Source organism: Dermatophagoides farinae, chromosome 4, assembly GCF_024713945.1.
Source record: "Dermatophagoides farinae isolate YC_2012a chromosome 4, ASM2471394v1, whole genome shotgun sequence".
Lineage (NCBI taxonomy): Eukaryota > Metazoa > Arthropoda > Arachnida > Sarcoptiformes > Pyroglyphidae > Dermatophagoides > Dermatophagoides farinae.
In genome coordinates this window covers 6,557,045-6,580,422 of record NC_134680.1, presented here as the reverse complement: position 1 = coordinate 6,580,422, position 23,378 = coordinate 6,557,045, and the positions used below count along the sequence as shown (strand labels likewise).

At 30.6% G+C, this 23,378-nt stretch overlaps 1 protein-coding gene across 1 annotated transcript in view; it reads right to left on the bottom strand.

The window, feature by feature from the left end:
- rdgA (retinal degeneration A) overlaps positions 1 to 22,199 on the bottom strand; it is a 38,512-nt gene extending 16,313 nt beyond the window's left edge. The window contains exons 1-6 of the mRNA XM_075730679.1: positions 19,468 to 22,199; positions 1,910 to 1,988; positions 1,722 to 1,808; positions 1,387 to 1,518; positions 1,204 to 1,305; positions 823 to 975 (exon numbers count right to left, since the gene is read on the bottom strand). Of these exons, the coding sequence (XP_075586794.1) occupies positions 823 to 975; positions 1,204 to 1,305; positions 1,387 to 1,518; positions 1,722 to 1,808; positions 1,910 to 1,988; positions 19,468 to 21,833 (2,919 nt within the window). The 5' untranslated portion in view covers positions 21,834 to 22,199. The remainder of the gene's footprint in view (positions 1 to 822; positions 976 to 1,203; positions 1,306 to 1,386; positions 1,519 to 1,721; positions 1,809 to 1,909; positions 1,989 to 19,467) is intronic.
- Positions 22,200 to 23,378: the final 1,179 nt, after the last annotated feature.

The following is a 23,378-nucleotide window of genomic DNA, read 5'->3' as shown; positions in this document are numbered from 1 at the left end:
TTTTTCCCCATTAAAAATTCTATTGTAATCATCATCATCATCATCATGGTTATAATTAAAGAATTCAAGGACAGGAATTTTTTTTTTGTTTCCATTCAGAATAATGGCTTGACGACAAACACCAACAAGAAAAGAATTTAATTAATTATTTAATTTAATTTAGACATATATATGTGAACAATCAATTTAATCAAATAATGAATGAAATGAAAGAAAATTGACCAATGTCCAATGTTGACTGGCCATTAAATAGGATGCAACGAAATAGAACTTTGATCCTTATGTATGGGCGGTATGCGACCAATCAATAAAGAAAAATTCCATGATTAATGATACACTCTAAAGACACGGAGAATATAAATTTTGTTGAGAAAAAGAAATATCAACAACAAAACAGCGGTGGTAGGTAAGTTCCAATTCATCCGAAAACAAAAAGGTTGACAATTTCCTCCGCCAGAAATGAAATGATCACATAGTGATGATTAATCATTCATTTCCTGTTTCATTTGGGCATATCAAATAGAAATTGAATTGATTCATTTTGATTACATACATACATTCGTAATCTTAACCTAATGCAACATTTATAGGATTCTGATTCATTTTCATGCGATAAAAAAAAACGGAAAATATAATCAGAAATTAGAGTTTGGAAAATGAAATGAGAAAAGTTAATTAAAAATGGAAATCTAAAATGGATCGTGTTGTTGGCGTAATTTTATTCCTGGCGTCTCTCTATCTATCCATCACGCATCATCTATCATGCATATGCAAATGATTTCAACTTTTTCGAAACAACAACAAATGAAAAGAGAAACATACCTTTCGTGGTAATTTAACAATCCATGATGATGGTACAATAATACGACGATAAAGGCCAAAATCACAATTATCTTCGAGCATATTTTTTGTAAAACAAGGTTCCTTATTATGATATGATGATTTACACCATGAACAACTGACGGCAACCACTTCCTATTATTGGTTGTTGTTGTTGTTGTTGAATGGAAACAAAAATTGTAACAAAAAAAAGTAAAAAAAAATTGAAGTGAAACAAAGGCAAAAAAAAACAAAATTGAAAATCCTAAAAAAACAACAAAAATCAACCAACAACAAACACATAGCCTGAAGGTGTTAGTGCATGGTTGTTATTGTTGCTGATATACCCAATTATTAATGATAACAAAAACAACAACAACATACCTTATTACCGAATGATAATTTTGATTGGAATGATTTTCCACAATGTTTACAGCGGCCTTTTTCATGGCGACGATGTACCCAATGATGTTTTACAAATGTTTGCTAACATGAACAAAACAAACACGTAAAAAAAATCAATAATCAATTAATCATAAAACCTTAATCACACACACACACACATACCTCACGATATTGTCGTACACCATCTTTGAATGTTGGTTTACATTGAAATTTCATGTTATCAATCAATATTGATATACAACCAGTGTGTGCGGTCACTTTGCATGCTGGACAACAAAGTCTTGGTCCGATTTTCTTTATATATTCGGTTGGTTGGTTTGGTTTGGCACATATTTAAAAAAAGAACGGAAATCAATATATTTACAGACAGGAAATTCGATTATTCCATTAAATGCGGTAGGAAAAAAGCGGTGGTAGTGGGGGAGGGAAAAAACCATTGTAAATTCAAATCATGAACGCCAAAAAAACAACGGGAAAAAAATAAACAGTAAACTTACAGTGCATTTATTTTCGCCAACATAACAAAGATCACTACCCGAAGTGGATGTTGATACCCATATATGGTCTCCAAGGATTGCTGATTCCTGTTCGCCAGTTGATTATGATGATGATGAAAAAAAATCCAAGATTCATAATCATAATCATTGATCATTGTCGTCGTCGTCATAGAAAACAGAAAACTTACCGTCCAATCTGGTGCTGAACGTAGTACTCGTGTTTCACCATTTTCAGCTTGAATTTTAATTTCACCTTGTACGGTTTTTCTGTAAACGAGAAAACAAAACAAAACAAAACGAAAAATTAACATTTCGACCACACAGTGAGAAGAAAAAAAAACCACTAGAATCTGTTTTTGTTTGTGTGTGTGTGTATGAGGGGGTGGGGCTATTTTTTTCAACAAAAAAAAAATAAATTCATGACCGATTCTGTTGATGATGATTAATTGTATGACGACGTTTAATTGCACGTCGTCGTTGATATGAATCCCATTGATATGATGATGATTGTAAAGATTTTTTCTTTGTCTTCGTTGTCGTCGTCGTCGTCGTTATCGGTTTATTATGTTTAAATGATGATGATGGTGGTGATAAATTTATTAAAATTTTATCTTCATCATCAATTGGTGATGATGGTAAAATATCACTAATAATCGTAGAAAATATTGTCGTCGTAGAGGTCGTTGTGGTCGCTGTATTCGGTGGTAAACAATTAAATTTTGATGCAGCCGTTGATGATAATAAACATATGGTATTGACATTCATTTTTCATTTGATGATTCTTGTCATCATCATTGATCAAATTTTCAATAATTTTTTTTCGTTTATAAAAAAAATGTACAACAACAACAAACAAACAAAGAATAACAATGGTTAAGACACTTGAATATAGGCAACAGAATGGACGGAACAAAATTGAAAAATAATCAAAATAAAGGTCATTGAAATTTCTAGAAAAATAAAGAAAAAAAGAAAATTCAATTTTGTCTGTTTTAATTCCATCATCATCATCGTCGTCGTTCGTCAAACAAATTCTTATTCATTTTTCGTTCAACATTTTTTTTCCTCCACACTATTTATCCTTCAATCGATCAATCAATCGATTGATTGATTAAATTCAATCAAGTTCAATGTTTCGACTGATCGTGAGAATCAATCTTGTGGAAACCGCAGCAGCAGCAGCAGCAGCAGCAGCAGCAACAGCAGCAACCGAACATTATTATTTTCAATCAAATCAGCAAAGAAAAAAAATTCAATGATGATGGTTCGTTCGCTTTTTCAGTTTTTTTTTCTGTAAAAATTACATTTTATTCGCTTCAAATAATCACATCATCGAACGTCATTCGATGAGAATCCAATCAAAATGAATAAATAAAAGTAAACAATTTTATCAGCCAGAAGTGAAGAAAAAAAACATCAAAACTTTTTTTTTTTTTTTGATCCACAGACAAGAAAATCAAAATTTATTTTCATGAAAAATAAAACCCAAAAAAAAAACGATTAAAATCGATGCCAAAAATTTTTTTTCCTCCAAAACCCATTATCATCATCATCGTCGTCGTTGTTGTTGGAGAAAAAAAAATTGCCTTTTTGAATCTCTCGACACACACACACACACACACACCCAAAGACAAAACAAAGCAAAAAAACCGAAATGACAATATGGCAACTGGAAATAATTTTTTTTTCCATTCCTTTTGCTTTTCGGTTCGGTTCGGTTCCATCTTGATAAATCATGATGATGATGATGATGATGTTGAGGGATCATCATCATTGTAATCATCATTTGATAACACACACACACACGCACACACATTGCTTTATGTTCTATTTCCACCGTCATTTATTCACTCACTTTTATTCCTGTCTTTTTTTCAGCTTTCTTTATGAAGCTTTTCATACAATGTTCAGATACAGTAAAATGAAGATGATATCTTGACAACAACAACAAAGAAACAAGAATCTGACTCTGTGTGTGTGTGTGTGTTGAGGGGGGCGAATGTATTTAATGTCTAGGCGTCAAAACCGCCACCACCACCACCCATAACATCATCATCATCAGCAGTAGTAGAAATGGAGAATAATTCTATACTCTACTTGAAAGCTCAAACAACAAATTAGACATTAACAACAACAACAATGAAAAAAAAACAAAACGTAAACATGAAGATGACATTTACTGAATCCATACAATAAAGACAAGAAAAGATTATTTCCTATTCCGGAGATCAAGAAAGAAAAAAAAGGATTTATATTCCTTCACACACACACAAATGTAGCAAGATAAAAGCCCTGAAAATGGAAGAAAAAAAAACAAACGAAGAAATCTTTTCATCATCGTATACAATTTCAGTACATTTGCAGTTTCAGTGTTTTGTTTATTTGTAACCGTGGTGGTGGTGGTGGTTGTGGTGGTGTTGAACCATAAACAAAACACTGGGTAATATGCACATACACACACAGTGAAAAAAAGATTCTGGTTCACTTCATTTACACTTTCGTGTGTGCATTTCATTTTCATTAGGGCAATTCATTTTATTGTTGTTGTTGTTGTTCCAGAACAGTACCACAACAACAACAACAACAACAATAGAGAGCAACATAGTAAAAAAAAAATCATACAGCACAAACAAAAGTGATGAGAAAAAAAAGAGAATCCTGTTCCAAGAAAAAAAAACAAAGAAAAATGACCACCAGAAACAGAAATTGTCAGTGGCGAAGAAACAAAATTCAAACATTCAAAATGTGATGAAAATAAATAAATAAATAAATGAAAAAAAAATGTCAAATATGAAAACGAACGGTCACCAAACTACAAAGTAAAAAAAAAACCACCATCAATCAAATTTGGTATTTGGTCACATTCGACCAGAATCCAAGAGAAGAAAAAAAACATGTAAACATCAAAACTAAATCGACCAAATCGAAGAATCAAGAAAAAAAATTAAATAAGAGCAAACGCGTAAACAAACCATAAACATAAACAACGAATACAGAGGAAAAAAAATGTTGGAAAAATGTTCATTCAACATGGGATTATCCTATGGGGAGCAATCACCATCACCACCAAACAACCAAACAACCAGAAAAAAAATTGAGAAAAACCAAAGGCCAAATATCCACTGTTATATGACGATGACGATGATGGAATAACGGTAATAAAAATAAATTATGTAAAAAAAAAAAAATTTTCACAGCACACCATCAACATCATCATCATCATTATTGCTGCATAATAAAAAAAAGTGCAATTTTCATTTTTCCAATGGTGAAAAAAAGTTCAAATTTTTCACCTGGTAAAAATTCACAGTTTTGGTCAACCAATTTCTAGGTGAAATTGAGAGCGAAAAAGTGAGAGATGGATAAATGAAAACTGAAGCAAAAAAACGAACAAGAATTTCGAATGTAATCACAACAACAACAAACAACAACAAAAATTTAACACATCATAATAAAAACTTTTTGATAATCAAAAAAAAAAAAGAAATGAAAAAAACCCGGATCTAAGATTTTTTTCTGTTTGATAAATTGATGGAAAACAAATGATGTTATCTTGTTTTGGTGGCCATGGAGATCAATCAATCAATCAATCAACCAGTCAACTGTCTGTCGATATGTGTCGAAAATTTGCCTAGAAGCAATTTTTGAATAAATAAACAGTTTTTTCACCGTCGTTTTGTTTCAAGATGAATGAATGAATGAATGAAAATCAAAAGAAAACAGAGCAAAGATTTTTTGCAATCACAGGAATGAGAAAAAAAAACACACATTGAAAATCAAAGTAGTATTGCAATCTGGTGAAAGATATCCACCGAAATGTGCACTTATTTATATGTGGTGGTGACAACCACACCGATTGCACTCATCAAAAAAAAAAAAAAAAAATAGAAAGCAGTGGTTTAATGACGACGATGATGATGATGATTGTCGATCATTATCATTAATATGTGTCTATGGCAATCAAACAATTAATTATGATGATGATGATGATGATGATAATGACCCAGTGAAATGCTGAAACACACATCAATCAATTGTGGATGGATTCATCTAGAAAAAAAAATCAACAACCTATACAACCTACAACAACCAACAACAGTGTTTCATATGAATATTTTTTTTTTCACTTACAGCTCACAATGTTGTTGTTGTTGTTGTTCGCCATCTTTTTTACTTTTTTGTTCTTCTCTATGTGTGTTTATAATAATAATAATAATAATAAAAAAACTTTCAATCGATTGATTGATTGATTCAATTCGATATGCTCAATAATAACAATAATAATATAATATACCACCACAAGCAGCATAGAGAACACAACCATCACCAATAATAATAACAACAACAACAACCATGACGATGATGATAAGCAGAAGCAACAAAAACAGAGAAAAAAAATTCTGGTTTCATCGTCATCATCATCATCATCATCATCATATCCTTTATTGCCAAAAAAAAAAAAAAAACAAAAACACAATGATGATGATAATGATCAAAATTAAAATAAAGCAATCAACCAACCAACCAGCCAACCAATCAACCACCATGACTACAGAATAAATGGTGATTCTGTACATCAGGGGTCGGCAACCTGCGGCCCGCGGGCCGCATGCGGCCCATTGCAACTTTTTGTGCGGCCCACCAAAGCACCAACATAATTTGAGGAAAAATATTAAATTAAAAAAATATTGTGTCGACAAATTTGCAACAATCAACATCACAAATGACAAATCCAACCTAACACGATCAGTTCAGAATTCAAAATTCAAAATCGAGAAAATAACAAGTCCAAACTAACACAATCAATTCAGAATTCAAAATTCAAAATTCAAAATCCAGAAAATAACAAGTCCAAATTAACACAATCAATTCAGAATTTAAAATTCAAAATCCAGAAAATAACAAATCCAACCTAACACGTCTAGTTGAGAATCGAGAAAATAACAAATCCAACCTAACACGACCAGTTCAGAATCGAGAAAATGGCAAATCCAACCTAACACGATCAGTTCAGAATTCAAAATTCAAAATCGAGAAAACATCAAATCCAACCTAACACGACCAGTTCAGAATTCAAAACCGAGAAAACATCAAATCCAAACTAACACGACCAGTTCAGAATTCAAAACCGAGAAAACATCAAATCCAAACTAACACGACCAGTTCAGAATTCAAAATTCAAAATCGAGAAAACATCAAATCCAACCTAACACAATCAATTCAGAATTCATCACGAATTATCACGATTCATAACACAAGTGATAGAAATTCTAAAATTATTCATATTTACTTTCAAGGTATGAATATGGTCATTGAGAGAGCGGAACATATGTTCTATATTCTCGATTTTGAATTTTAAATTCTGAACTGGTTGTGTTAGTTGGGATTTGTTATTTTCTCGATTCTGAACTGGACATGTTAGGTTGGACTTGTTATATTCTCGATTTTGATTTTTAAATTCTGAACTGGTTGTGTTAGTTGGGATTTGTTATTTTCTCGATTCTGAACTGATCGTGTTAGTTTGGACTTGTTATATTCTCGATTTTGAATTTTGAATTCTGAACTGGTCGTGTTAGGTTGGATTTGTTATTTTCTCGATTCTGAACTGATCGTGTTAGGTTGGACTTGTTATATTCTCGATTTTGATTTTTAAATTCTGAACTGGTTGTGTTAGTTGGGATTTGTTATTTTCTCGATTCTGAACTGATCGTGTTAGTTTGGACTTGTTATATTCTCGATTTTGAATTTTAAATTCTGAACTGGTTGTGTTAGTTGGGATTTGCCATTTTCTCGATTCTGAACTCTGAACTGATCGTGTTAGGTTGGACTTGTTATTTTCTCGATTTTGAATTTTGAATTCTGAACTGGTCGTGTTGGGTTGGACTTGTTATTTTCTCAATTTTGAATTCTCGAACTGGTCGTGTTAGGTTGAATTTGTCATTTTCTCGATTCTGAACTGGTCGTGTTAGTTTGGACATTTGCCATTTTCGAATGAAATTTTATTGTGGCACGTTACATATTTAAATAGGAATTTTTATGAATTTGTGGCACGGACATCAAAAAAGGTTCGCCATCCCTGTCGTATATGATATAAAAGCACTATTTAAGTTATATTTGAATATGCGGCCCACATAAAAAAATTTTATTTTGAAAATGGCCCGCTGTCCGAAAAAGGTTGCCGACCCCTGCTGTACATGATTCTGATTCTATCCATATGTAATGTATATGAGGAGCGAGAGTGAAAAAAAAATAAAGGTAATTTTCATCTGTTTGTCAATCGTTGAATTTGTGTGTGTGTGTGTATCTGTGTGTATGTCGTAATCGAATTCTGTTTCGTTTCGAAAAAAATTGGAAAAAAAACTTTTTCGTTTCGTCTCTATTTATTTTAGATCAATTAGCTGTTTTTGTTTTCGTTTTTTTTTTGATTGAGAAATAATAAATTTTCATTGAAAGAATGGAAGAAAAAAACAATCATCATCATCATCATCAAAAGAAGCCTAAAAAAGATAAATAAAAGTAGAGCAGCCCAGAATCAGTTAATCCACCATATTTATCCCTCAAATTTTTTTTTTTGCTACTACTACCAACACCACCACTACTACGAATACTACACCTATTTTTTTATTATTATTACCAGAATCCATCTAGATTCTAGATCATCATCATCATCATCATTGCAAAATGATCGACAATTACACAACAAAAGAGAATATGGTGAGATATAGAATATTCTTTGTTTTTCCCCCTCCAAAAAAAAAAAACATTATCCAAGTGTTGCATAATTTACAATCTACTGTCTACAATATATAAAATGTTTCTTTATCCCGATCTTTTTTTCAAGTAAACCTTATGTCGCAATAATCATCATCATCATCATGATCTAAATCCACGCAAGAATGATGAAAATAAATAAAAAATAAAAAAAAAATTCTCTAAGAATCATCAACAACACAATGACAAAAAAGAAGAAATAAATAAATAAAAGAATGGACAATGTAACTACTATTAAATTGATAATGGAATTCATAAATGCAGAGAGAGAGAGAGAGAGAGAGAGAGAAAAAAAAAGATAAATTTTGCGTGACACATTTTTTTGCGGGCAACAAAACTACTATCATCATGATGAAATAATTTTGTGGTTCATTCATAAAACGGAAATTTGATGATCAAAATCGACATCTGTATACATACAACACCCAAATTAAAGAATAAAAAAGGTTGTGTGTGTGTATGTGATAGAGAGAGAGAGAGAGAGAGAGAGAGAGAGAGAGAGAGAGAGAGAGAGAGAGAGAGAGAGAGAGAGAGAGAGAGAGAGAGAGAGAGAGAGAGAGAGAGAGAGAGAGAGAGAGAGAGAGAGAATATTCTCAAACTTTTGCTCCAAAATAAAATTTATTCATGCACCACTACAACAATGACTGCTACTACTGTTGAGCAAAGAAAAAAAAACAATGATTCTATAATTAGATCAAATCAAACCCACACACACACACACCCACAAACAAAGACAGATGTTCAATACCTTTTTTCATGATCAAAAATCTTTTTTTTTTCATTTCTTTCATTACATAAAATTGTCGACAAATACCGCGCTGAGTATTACGAAATAACTACCATACGACTACTCCTACTACAACCACCACCACCAACCATAACTTAAAAAAAATTAAATAATCAATAATCATCAATCATTTATTCAGCCGATATAAAATTAACCACTTTTCTCTCTCTCTCTCTCTCACACACACACACACAACCAATGAAACCACAGATATGCCGAAAACCAAACGAAATCAATTGTACACATGCCAAATCAAACTTGAGAATCAAGAATACAAATACCGAAAAACAAAAAAAAATTCAAATTCTCATCATCTATATTTATCCGCCACTCATTTATTCTTATTCTCCCTTTCTACATACACACACACACAGACAAACACTTAAACATTGGGCATACAAATAGAGAGAGGAAAAAGCCAAACTATTGTTTGCTCGAAATTTTCTCTCTCTCTCTCTCTCTCTTTTTCCATCATCATTATATTCATTTACTGTGTGTGTGTGTGTAGAAGAAATCGTCTGGCAGTTTACTTTTATCCAGACTTTTATTTTCGTTTTCTTCTTCTTCCACATTAAATACGTCAACGACAACAAAAACATTAATGATGATGATGATGACGACAACAATCAACAACAACAACAACAACGACAACAACAGAAAAAATTACCAAATTAAAAATTTTGATTGAATTTAAATAGGAAAAAAAATTCGTCCCGAAAAACAATAAACGAACAAAATAAAAAAATGGCCAAAAATAATCTCTCTCTCTCGCTCTTTCTATATCAAACGTGTGAAAAAAAACGATATAGATAGATATATTGAGAACAAAAAAAAAATAGAATCAAACAGAAGAAAAAAAAATCTGGGGCCTGAACAAACACACAAACACAAAACGAATGAGAAAAAAAAAAGACATAATGAAATCTTCCTATAGGAATCATAATCACTGGGAGAGTGTTGAATGGGAAAAAAAGTTGTATATTTCAAACAACATTGAACAAATACACGAATATAGTGCAGTATAATAATATGGACCTAAGGATATAATACTTGTACTGAAAGAATCGAACTGAATTGAATTGAATGAATGAAACGTACCAAGACAAATGAATGGGTATAATAATCATAAGAATAAGAAAAAGAAGAAAATAAGCAATAGACATTAGATGAGAGAGAGCGAGAGAAAAACGAAAAAAAACTGGATGAAAGAATCATAATAATAATAATAATAATCAGAATTAATTGAATGAATATAAATCTCGATGAAGAAAAAGAACGAATGAACCAATGTTTGTGTAAGAATAAATGGAATGATGTTGATGGTGATGATGGTGAGTGTGATATAGAATTATAGAATAAAGAATGCAAATATAGAAGATTTTTTTTGTGTAAAAAGAAAAAATCAGAATCAGAATGATAATAATATATATTTTTTTTCACCAAAGAATCCAGAATTTCATTCGATATCCACATCCACAAAAGAAAAATGGTGATGATGATTCTAACAAGAATCATTATCATTATAATGGTGAAAAAAAAATAATCAATGGATGATGGTGGATAAAGGATTCGTTGGACAAACGATTTTTCTTTCTTTTTTTCTTATCATTATTATTGATTAGATTGGTTTGGAATTCATCAGTGGATTTTACACAGAATAATAATGAAAAAATTCTCAAGTATAGCAGAAAAAAAATGAGAATAATCAGGTGGGGATCATGTGTACGTGAATCATTGTAGAATATTCCTGTGTATTCTGTGTATCCATCCAATATTTATAATGGTGAATTATTTGGCAAAAGAATGAGAAAAAAAATCAATAAAAGAAAAAACAAACAAACAAACAAACACGAAATTTATTCATAAAGAGTTTTTTTTTCTCTATTCAAAGTTTGAAAATGAATAAAATTCTTGAATATTGAAAGAAAAACTTGACAATTTATTACCGAGAGACTAAAACCAACCTAAATCTGAAATCTAATGTGTGATTGAAGAGAAAGAAAAACTTTTCATTTCATTTCATTATGGATCCATATACACACACACGCACCGGAAAACCAGAATGGAAAAGTTTTTTTTCCACAGAATTTTTTTTTTTTGGTCTGAAAAAAACCAAGAAAAGATTTTTTTTCGTTTTTTTTTCATTTCCATATATCACGTTTATCCACCACCACCATCATCATCATCATCATCATTTATTATACATATTCATTGATGTGATTCTATAGTCAAAACACACACACACACAAGAGACACGAGACAAACGACAACAACGATAAAAAGAAAGATGACAATTTGCATAGAAAATTTGTTGTTGTTGTCATCCATGTGTGTGTGTGTGTGTTTGATATTCATTTTTCCTGTTAAACCTAATGATGATACTTTTTTCTTATTCCAAAAAACAAGAAAAACAAGACGAATCTATACCGGAATTCAACTCCCACGCACTCACACAAATAGACACGGAATCCATATGGAATATGGATTTGAAAAATATTAACAAGCAACTCATTTATCAAATAAATTTTTTTTTCGGTGATTGACATTTTTATTCTTTTGATTTTTTTTTCTTTTGTAACTGACTAATAAAATGAAAATGAAGAAATCAAACACTTAAATGATTCTAATGACGGATATCCGGACGTACAAAAAAAAAGAAAAAAAGTTTTCATTTTCATTATGATGAAAATTAAAAGTCACAAGAGAAAAACCGTTTTCACTTTCAAAATCAAAAACAAAAAATTCCGGATTTCAATTACCGGCGAAAGGAGAAAAACATTAAGACAAAAATTGAAAAAAATGGATCAGAAATAGAATCAAATCAAATCAAACAGACAAACAAACGCCAAATGCAGACGATCAATGACGTAAGAAACTATCTAAAGCAGCTAAACGATCGACAATCGATTCGGTTTTGGCATTTGGATAATGAACAATCCGAAATTGATTGAAAAGTGACGAATTACGAATTTAAAACGAGAGAAAACAGAGCAGAAAACAAAAAAAAAAGAAAATTTGCATTTAATTTCAGCTGCAATGAATAAATCTGATGACAATGATGAATGGTAAAATTTTTTTGAAAAAGAAAAAAAAATTTCAAATTCAAATTCCTCATCCACACTAAACCCACACTCACACACACACACAGGCACACGTTTCAAAATTCCAGTCTTTCATTATTTTTTTTGTTTGTTTGTTTGTTTGTGTACAGGTGTGTTTGTGCGTGATTACAGGTTAACGTGACTTGAATATTACACACACACACACACAAACACAGATGGAACTTCATCCGGTTCCAACAACAAAAACAAAAGCATCATGATGTATAATGATATCATTATGGAATTTTGGAAATGGAAAAAAACCGGATAAGGTTCATTTCATTTGCAAAACAGAACTACATTCTCCATCATCATCATCATCATGGAACAAGAACAAAAAAAAAATTCTTATCAAATTACATACACACACACAGGCACATACAGAATATTTGTTTTTACTTTTTGATTAAATTCTTCAATAGTTGGAAAAACAAACGGAAATTCTTTTTCTTTGTTCACATTCTCTATCTCTATCTCTCACTTTAAAAATGGGTGAATGAATTTAACTTTTGAATTAAAGAATTTCAAACAAATAGAAAAAAAAACAATTGAAAAGCTGTTTACCTCCGGTAACATCATTATCATCATCATCATCAACATCATCGTTCGCCATCATTAAAGTGTGCTTCGTTGCCCAACTACTACTACTACTGCTACTATTATCTTGTTTTCTATTTGTTTAAAAATTTAAAAATAAAGTTTCAAAATAAAACAAAAAATCGTATCAGTTGTAGTTCAGTTGGAAAAAAACAACAACAACAACAGCAGCAGCAGCCGAAGTAGAAAAAAAAATTCAAATAAATTCAACATATACATCCATTATGAACATTCAAACGATGATGATGATACAATGTATAGAGAGAATGTAATTATGAGTAAAGAGGAAAACAACAACAACAACAACGAAAATGATCAAAAATGGATAGAAATTCAAAGAAAATGAATTCCAGCATTAACGTTATCATCATCATCAACAACAATAACATGGAGAGCTAAGACTAGGTGAAACGGGAACAACACACATTATTAACATTATAACAACAACAACAACAACAAAAAACAAACAATGGAACCGAAAAATTCCCAACAGGAATCAAAAATGCATGAAAAAAAAACAAGCATCATCATGATTCTAGCAAGAATTTATTCTTGTGTGTATGTAATCGGATACTAAATTTAGAAACACACATGTACATGCATACACACACACACACACACAAAAAAAAATTGAAAGAAACAGATGGAAAAAAATAGCCAACATCGATTTTTTTCGTTTTTCGGCAAATAGAATTTCTAAAAATACAAAATACAAAAAACAACCAGCCAGGTATAATTGTGAAATAGAATAGTCCACCAATGATTCATCAAATGAATCAATTAAAGAATTATATAAATAGTAAAGAATAAAAGACCAAAACAAAAAAAAACAAAAAACTTACATCAAAGAATCAAATGTATCACTGTGATGATGAAATTTACTACAAAATTTAAATGGTAAACTTGATCTTCGTTGATGATGATGATTATGATGATGATGATGATCACTATTATTTTTAATCTCTGATTTTGGCGTCAATATTTTTGATGACTTATAATGGCCATTACAATGGTTGAGAGACAGACAATTTTTATCATCATCATCATCAATAATGAATGTAGAATTTAAATTAGGTGACGACAATGTGCCAGATGATGATGTTATTGTCGATGATAATGATGTTGATGATAATTTCAGATTTTTTTGTTTTCACCATCAAAATATCAGCTGATTTTTCATTATTCTGTTTTTGTTGATGATGTTGATGATCATGATGATTATTTTTACGACCATTCTGTTGTTGTTGATGATGATGATGATTGTATAATTTATTTGTACATTGATTTATACAGAATAATTTACCACATATACTGGTCAAATGGACCATTTCTTCCGGTTTTTTTTATTATTATTATTCGTACGAAATAAAAACAAAATAATAATTTGGATATATATGGATTCCAACAACAAAAAATTTTTTTTATAAAAAAATAATTTTCTTCAATTCGTGCGAAAATAGAGAAGAGCAATATATCACAGAAGATTACTTATTATTATTATCAATCTCGATTCTTGACTGAAAATTGCATAAATATCCAATTGAATCAATCGAATTGGCAGTGGCTATTAATCATCGATCCAAAATGAAATATAATTTTCTTTTTTTATTATTGTAGAAATTCAACAAAATTTGTTTCAAATGGATTCATTTGCATTTCGTTTTTCTTTCTTCTTTTCCTTCTTCTTCTTATCATTATTGTAGTGTTTGCTTCTTGTTTGTTTGATTTTTTTCTTCCAAAATCAAAAAATTTTTTTCAAATGGAATCAGAAAAAGAAATATTCCCGTTTTGAAATATTTCAATAAATCGATTGTATGATTAAAAAGAATGATGATGATGATGATAATAACAATAATGAACGATACTATCGATATATTTGAATCAAAGTGCAAAAATCTTTTCTTTTTCTATTCTTCTTTTTTTTGTTCTTTATATATTATTCTGATTCTGATGATTCATTTAATGATGTCCAACCAAATATAGACAGGAAATAATGATGATGATGATAATAATCATAAATAATACGACAAGAATAAATTTCGATTTGGTTGCCAAAACAACAACAACAACAACAAATATTCATTATAAATATTCATAACACACACACACACATTATTATTATTTATTATTTCGATCGTCCTTAATTCTGTATTCTATATTCTCGTCTTTCATGTATGTATATAGAGACCAAAAAAAAAAAAGTTTGAATGATGAAAAGTTCATCGAACTTGATGGAAGAATTTTAACAACGATTCTTCGTATGTTTTGAATTAATGTTTCATTCAAAAGAATTTGTGATTTCATTGCTTCATAATAATAGTAGTAGTAGTAGTAGGTTGTTGTTGTTGTTGTTATTATTGTAGCGATTCTATTTTTTGAATCTACGTTATTCACATTATCATCATCATCATCATATGGCAGAGTAAAGATTGATTCAGTCGTTTTGTTTCAGAATCGTATAATTTGATTCTCATTCTTGATGGAAATTTTTTTTTGTTGTTTCCGTCCAGTTATATTTTCCAAAAAACGGGAAAAATCAATAACACTCTTGATGACGTAAAATAAGGCCAAAAAAAAAAATTAACAAAACAGAAAAAAAATTTCTGATGATGTGGGTTTAAAAATTCAAATTCAAATTCGAATTTGAATTTCAAATAACCAACAATGAAACAGGGGGGGGGGAAAAGAGAGCAGAATTAAATTTTCGCGGATATAAACAAACGGACTGACGGACGTTTTTTCTTTGTTGATTGAGCAAATTGGAATGATTTTCGTTTCAATTGAATCATCCAATACAAATCATGAATAAACAAAAACAATTGGAATGGTAAAGCTAAAATGAAAAATGAAAAACAAAAAACAAAACAAAAATAAATCGGAAAAAAACTTAAAATCAAACAAAAAAAAACGTACCGAATTTTTAGAACTGTAAAAAAAACATGCGGTTCGAACCTTTTTTTATACGGGGGAGGGTAGGATGTGTACAGTCTGTGGTGAAAAAAAAGGAGAAAAATTCAATTCGTAGATCGATAATAAATTTGTGAGAAAAAAAATTACCACAATAAAGATTCATAAGAAAAAGCGGTTGATTTGTAAAATGATGATGATGATGATAATGATTTTCAAAATATTTAAAATGACAAGGTCGCCAGTTAATTGTATGATGATTTCTCACTGTTGCATTTATTATTTATTTATATATCTCAATCAATCGATTTTCTTTTTGGCTTTTTTCTTGTTTCAACTCAGTCAAACATCAACAAAATTTGGCAATAATCTGTGTGAAGCAACAACAAATGACAAGTGGATTGATCCATGGATTTTTTTTTTGGTTATCAATGGTTACCACGGATTGAGTGGAGTTTTTTTTCTGGATTACATCATCATCATAATGATCATCACCAGGAAAATTGAAAACTGACAAGTATTTTTATCGGTTTTTTTTTTGTTTCTCATACGATTTTTTTTGTTTGTTTTGTTTTCTTATAAAAACACACACATCACCACATGCAACAGGCAACACAATGACGACGACGACGACGACGACGACGATTTGAGGAGGGAATCAAAACAAAAACAATGAAAACGTCATAGTGTATATGAACGGAATCATTGAATTTGAAATTCTAAATCAACAAAAAAAACAAAACAAAACGAAAAAAAAAATTTCTGGTTTCCACCCGTTTTTAATGGGTGTAATTTATGTGCAAATTTTTTTTTTTTGGTTTTTTGTTTTTGTTTTTCGTTACCTCACAAATACACACACACACACAAACACACACGTGACAATTTACTCGTCAAGCCAATTTTCTTTGATTTTCTATTGAAAAATTGAAAGTAGAATATTCTTGGAAAACTGGAAAAAAAATGGGCGTCCACTGTTTTATTTGGTCAAGTTTTTTTTTCTTTCTATCCATTTATTACAGTTGACATTTGACATTTTACCTGTGTTTTATTATTGATCAATCATTAAGTTAATTTTATCATCGATAAAAAAAAGTACTCCAAAAAACAAAGCAAAACAAAATCCAAAAACGGAAATCATCAAATTATCATCATCATCATCACCGTCATCATAATCATATAAATGACAGTGAATTATTTATTGGGAAAAAAATGAGAAATAAAATTGCAATATCATGCAATCCATCATCATCGTCATCATCATCATCATCATCAATGTCGGTGAAATTGTCATTGTGAAATGATGATGATTTCCACAAACACACATATACACACACAAATAGAAACATAAACCGCTAGCGATACCTATTTCTTATCATTCATAAATGGGCGTTGTCTTTTGTTGTCATTTGTTTCAAATTAATTTTTAATATCATCATCATCATCGTCATCATCATCATTAAATACAACGATGATGATGACGACGAATGATTTTTTTTTTCGTTCCAAAAATTACACACATAATCTTGGCAATTCGGGAATTTTGAAATTCCCGAATTGCATTTGGCTTTCTCTTTTTCTCCCGTTAATTTTTTTCACTACACCATCATCAATGTTCATCAAATTCCCTAGAATCAAAATGAGAAAAAAAAACCTGGTGACTTGAAGAATTTTGGTTTTTTTTTTCATTCGTTTGTTTGAAAAAATTGAAAATTTTTTTCCTTTCCTGATATTTATATAAATCAAAATTATTGAATCGTGTAGTGATTGTGAATAATTACCATACATATTCTTGAAAATTTATTGAATTGAAAGAATTTCGATACATAGAAAGAAAGAAAATTCATTGGAAATGGAAGACTAAAAAAATTGATTGCTGCATGAATTATTTACGAATGCAGAATGACAATTGAAAAAAAAAGTTATTCGTGAATGGAAAACTTTTTTGTTTGTTTGTTTGTTTGTCTGTCTGTTCATCTATGACAAGAGGAAAAGTTTTCGGGAAAAAACTTTTCGGAAATTTTTTTTTGTTCTATAGAAAAGGTCAAACGAGAATTAATTGCATTCAACCAAAAAATAGAAAAAAAAATTAATTTTAATGCAAAAATTAAATTTCCATTTTCAAATCATTCATTTGCGCTCATTAAAAATGCAGAGAATTTTTTTTTTCATTTTCATTTCTGGTACATTTTTCCACCAGATTCCTTTCATAAACAACTTCAATCGATTCTTGTCTGTTTGTTTGTTTGTTTGTTTTGAATTCATTATTTTTTCCCATTCTTTCAAAATTTTCAGTTGATTATCTCATCATCATTGTTGTTGTTGTTATGACACAAGCATCCACACTCTTGATGATTAAAATTAATGTCTTTTTCTCTCTTTTTTTTCAAAATTCATTAATTCATTCAAACAAAAAAAAACATTATCACTTGTGCAAGATTATCGTTTGAATTTTCATTTACATTACAAATGAATGAAAATAGTGATTGATCATCCATTATCATTTATTTTTTTTCAATTTTGAATTTATTTTGCCGTTGTTGTTGGTCAGCAGAATGGTTGTTTGCAAAATGGGCGATTATTTTTCCTTTTAAATCTCTTTTTTTTCTCTTTGAGCATTGAATATATATATATAAAAAAAAATTTGAATAAATTTATCCGGAAATGTATACATGGAATTTAAATTTTGGCCAAATCTTGGCCAAATTCATTCATATTAGCGGTGTTTTTGTTGTTGTTATTGGATATTCATTGGTTACTTTTTATAGGATTTTTTTTAAATGGATGGCCACACGCACAAGAACACAGAATGACCATAATCCGATTTTCAACGAAAAAAAATGGGAAAAAAATTTTTTTCAATTCAAAAACCTGACCACACGATCTGCAATCGTTTCTAGTGTCAACAAACAAAAAAAAAATACCACATTATCATATGATTGGCAATTCTAATGAAAAAATGATGACGATGTCAAACCAATGAGATGTCCAAATGAACAGAATTTTTTTTTTTGTTCCTTCACACTGCTGTCAATTTTCAATGGGAAAAATTTTCCCGGGAATAAATGTACTCGAAAAAAAAATTATGATTCTCAATCAGTCAAAAAAATTGAACATATTTTTTGTTTCAATGGAATTTTTTTTTTTGTTTTGTTTTTGTCATGTTCAAGAATCAAAAATGACAAAAAAACACAAAAAAAAAAAAATTTTTTGAATTATTTATAAGACAATCCGTGGTTGGTGATTACACATGAAAATGATAACTTGTGTGTGTGTGAGGGAGAAAAATTTAAAAAATATCAAAATTGACACGACCAGAAAAAAAACAAATTGAAAAAATGTTCCAGTCAAACTGTCATATTGATGTAAATTTTTTTTTTTAATTTCGGGAAATTTTCTCATTCCCACTATTATAACGTTTGCTGTAGAAAGATTTTTGAGAATTAAATTTTTAAAATGAACAAAATAATTTCCGCATGCATTGTTCGAGACAATTTTCCATGTAAATTGAAAAATGATTTTCTTTTCCGCTGTCATTTGTAAATTAATGACTGTGTGTAGGTGTGTGCATTGAAATGTAACTTACTTTGTTGTTGTTGGTGGATGTCGTGGTGGTATCAAAAGATATGGACCACCTGGTCGTGTTGGCAATACAATATCCACTGATTTTGATCGAGCTTTTGGTGGCCCTTCACCAACTTCAATATCATCACGTTTAGGCACCTGTAATAGATATGGTGAATCTACTGATGCTGATCGTGATTGTTTTGATGAATTTTGTCCCATTATAGGTACTTCTAACGATACCACTGTGATACCGGAACCATTATCATCATCTTCTTCATCGATACCATTATTGATTTGTTGTATATTATAGCCATCATTATTATTATTACAATTACTATCACCACCAACACCACTAACACCACCACTACTGCCAGTACTAGTAGTAGCAGTATCAGTTATTGATAATTCTGGTGGACACAATGTTACAATTGGTAGACCTTCAATTGGTTCAATAAATTCATCAACATCAAATTCATCCATTGCTTCTAATTGACCAACAGTGCCATTACTTTCGGTACGATCTAATGAACGTTTTGAATCCGTTGATGATTCTGTAGTTAGAATTTGATGAATTTGTTGCTGTTGTAGCTGTTGTTGTTGTTGTTGTTGTGATGAATCATCATCATTATATGATGAATGGTCTGATGATGGTGAATTTTGATCATCATCAATCGATTCTGATTGTGGTGATATTGATCTACCGTATTCATCAACAGTAGGCAATCTTTGTTGCTGCTGCTGCAGCTGTTGTTGTTGTTCTTGAATCAATTCATACATATATTGACAGTGAATACAGTCTTTACACATTAATGATAATTGCGAATAATAATCATTGGAAGAATTGGAATTTGTTGTTGTTGAGGATTGTTGTTGTTGTTGTTGTTGTTGTTGCTGCTGCTGCTGCTGCTGTTGTTGCTGCTGCTGCTGTTGTTGTTGATTATTGGTAGCTGATGATCGTCGTATCAATAATTTCCATTTTGGTACATCTAAAAATGTAACCACCGTTGATGCTGTTGATGTATTGGAAGCATTAGAATCACTACGTTTATTCATCATCATATTGCTTGTCATTGTTGAACGATTCGTAACATCAGAATTTATTATTGTTTGTGATTTATTCATTGTCTGTTGAATTGGTGGCTGAGGTTGTGATGGATTTCCATTTGAATACATAGTGGCTGAATGATCAAATGATTTTGATCTTACATTACGCGCATCTTGTGGTACATATAAGCCGCCACCACCATTTGGAACCACTTGACGTGAATCATCAAATGATGCTGAACGTATTTTATTATATGGTACCTGCAATGATAATGATGATGATGGTGTTGAATAATCGATTTTTGTTGATTGAATATCCACCATTAATTGCTTTGTATTGATTGATTTTTGTTGATATTCATCAATAATTAGTGTTCCATCATTACCACTACCACCAGTAATTATTACATCATTCGTTTTATTATTATTATTAAGGCACGTTTTCATCATTTCATTATTATTACTATTTGATTGATCATTATTAATTTCAAAATTAAAATGATGCTGATTATCATCATCATCATTATCGATTATTGTTGATGACGATGATAATTTTAATGGCGATGGTGTTGATGATGTTGATTGTGGTTGTTGTTGTTGTTGTTGTTGTTGTTGTTGTCGATATTGTTGTTGCTGAATTTGTTGTACATCACGTCTTGGTTCAATCATCATTGTCATTGTCATATCATATGGATATATACCACCTGTACTACACCAGAAATTACCACTGCCACCACCACCACCACTACTACTAACACCAACACCACCCCCACCACCACTGGTAGTGCCAGCAGTGTTTCCAATTCCGGTAATAATTTCTTCAGTATATGAATGTGATGGTGATGATTGTTGTGATGATGATTGATGACCAGATCCAATTGATGATGCTAAATGTGTTGGCGTTGAATTTGTACTACTACTAAATCCAGTATGAATATTTCCGCCGCTTCCGATATTAGCGCCACCGTATAAACTTCCACCACCACCACCACCACCATTACTTCCACTATTATTACGATAATGTTGATGTTTTTTCATTATTTTTTGTTGTTGTTGTTGCTGTTGTTGTAACAATAACATTTGACGCCGATGTCTATTCTGTTGTCTACAAGCTTCCGCTTTAGCTTGTTGTTCTAATGTTGATGGTGTAGTAGAAGAATAATAACCAGTTGTAGTAATTATAGCAGCCGGTGATGATGTCGATGATGTTGATGATGATTCTGATGAACCAATTATCATTGATGATGATGATGATGATGGTGCTTGTGATTGTCGTTGTTCATTACCACCGCCACCACTGGTACCACCACGACGTCGAAATGTATCACGTATTCGTTGCATTTTTTGATTTTTTTTTTTGTAGAATTTCAGAATTTTTCGTTTTGAACAAAAAATAAATTGAATTTTTCCAAGTTTTTCGGCTATATCACAAATTCATTTTCTTCTTCTCTGTGTGTGTGTGATATGTGTAATGATTTCATTTCATTTCTGAATTTCTGAATTTTATTTATTGCTATTTGTGAAATGTTGCAAGAACAAAAAAAAAATCAAGTTGAGCCAAAAAAAAAAAATAAAAAGAATTCAGAGAAATTCTTTGAAATTATCTTGTTGACGTTTTGTCAAATGGTTTTTTTTTCTCGTTTTTTTTTCACTTTTATGGATTTATTTATGGACGAGAAAATGAAAAATTAAGATGTTTTTCTCTGCCTGTTGTTGTTGTTGTTGTTGCTGCTGCTGTTGTTGTTGTTGTTCATTAGAGCACATTTTTTTTCTGTTATTGGTGATGGGCCCATTAACGATGATCAGGATCAATTTGTCTATCGGATGAGAGAATTTTTTTTTTCTTTAGAAACTTGAAACATAAATGATAAATCTTTTTTGCTTGCATTGATTGCTGTGGAATTTATTTAATGGACATTAGTTGGCTGTTATTTTATTTTTTTTTTCATTTCGTCTCCAAAAATATTTTTTTTCGGCCACAATTGAATTTGGGATTTTTCTCGTACACAGAGATCAAGAATGAATAATTGTCTCGATTTTTTTTTTATTTTCTTCATCAAAATGATTTGACATTTAAAGATTGAAAATCATCATCATCATCATTCAATTCAATTGAAACAAAATAAAAATTCATCTGATTGTCATTGATGGTTGTTTTTTGTTGTTGTTGTTGTTGTTTATACGGAAATATTGATGAAGAAAATGGAGGTAGTAGCAGTAGTAGTAGTGGTGGTGGTGGTGGTGGTGGTGGTGGTTATCGACCGGAATTGGAATTATGGAATTCGTGAATTTCCAAAAACGAAAGAATTTGAAGAGAAGGAGAAGGAGGAGAAAATTTTTTGTTTTTTTTTATTTCGGTTGATTTTCAATTTATGAAAAAGCTTTTACTTTTGGTTATAAATGATCCAAAATGACTCATGTATGTGTGTGTGTGTGTGTGTGTGTAATCAGATAACATTCATGTACAGAATTGAAATATGGAATTTTTTTTTGCTAGCTACCCCGATATCGTTCCAGCCTTTTTTTTGAGACAAGATTTTCTTGAAATGGAAATAAATATATTGCTATTTATGTTTATCGACTGAATGAATGAAATATTTCCGGTGATTAAATTTCAACGACGACAACAACAACAACAACAAGAAGAGAAAAAAATCAATCAATAATCAAATCGATAATTGAATCGATAGATGACAATCCCACTGCACAATATGATAATTCTTCGTCGTCGTCGACGTTATCGGTTGAATTTTATATTAATTGAATCGATATTTTTTTTATATATCAAGTTGATTGTTTCAAACTTTTTCTTCCGATAAAATTTACTGATGCAGCAGCAGCAGCAGTTGGTTAATAAATTGATTCTTGATGATGATGATGATGATA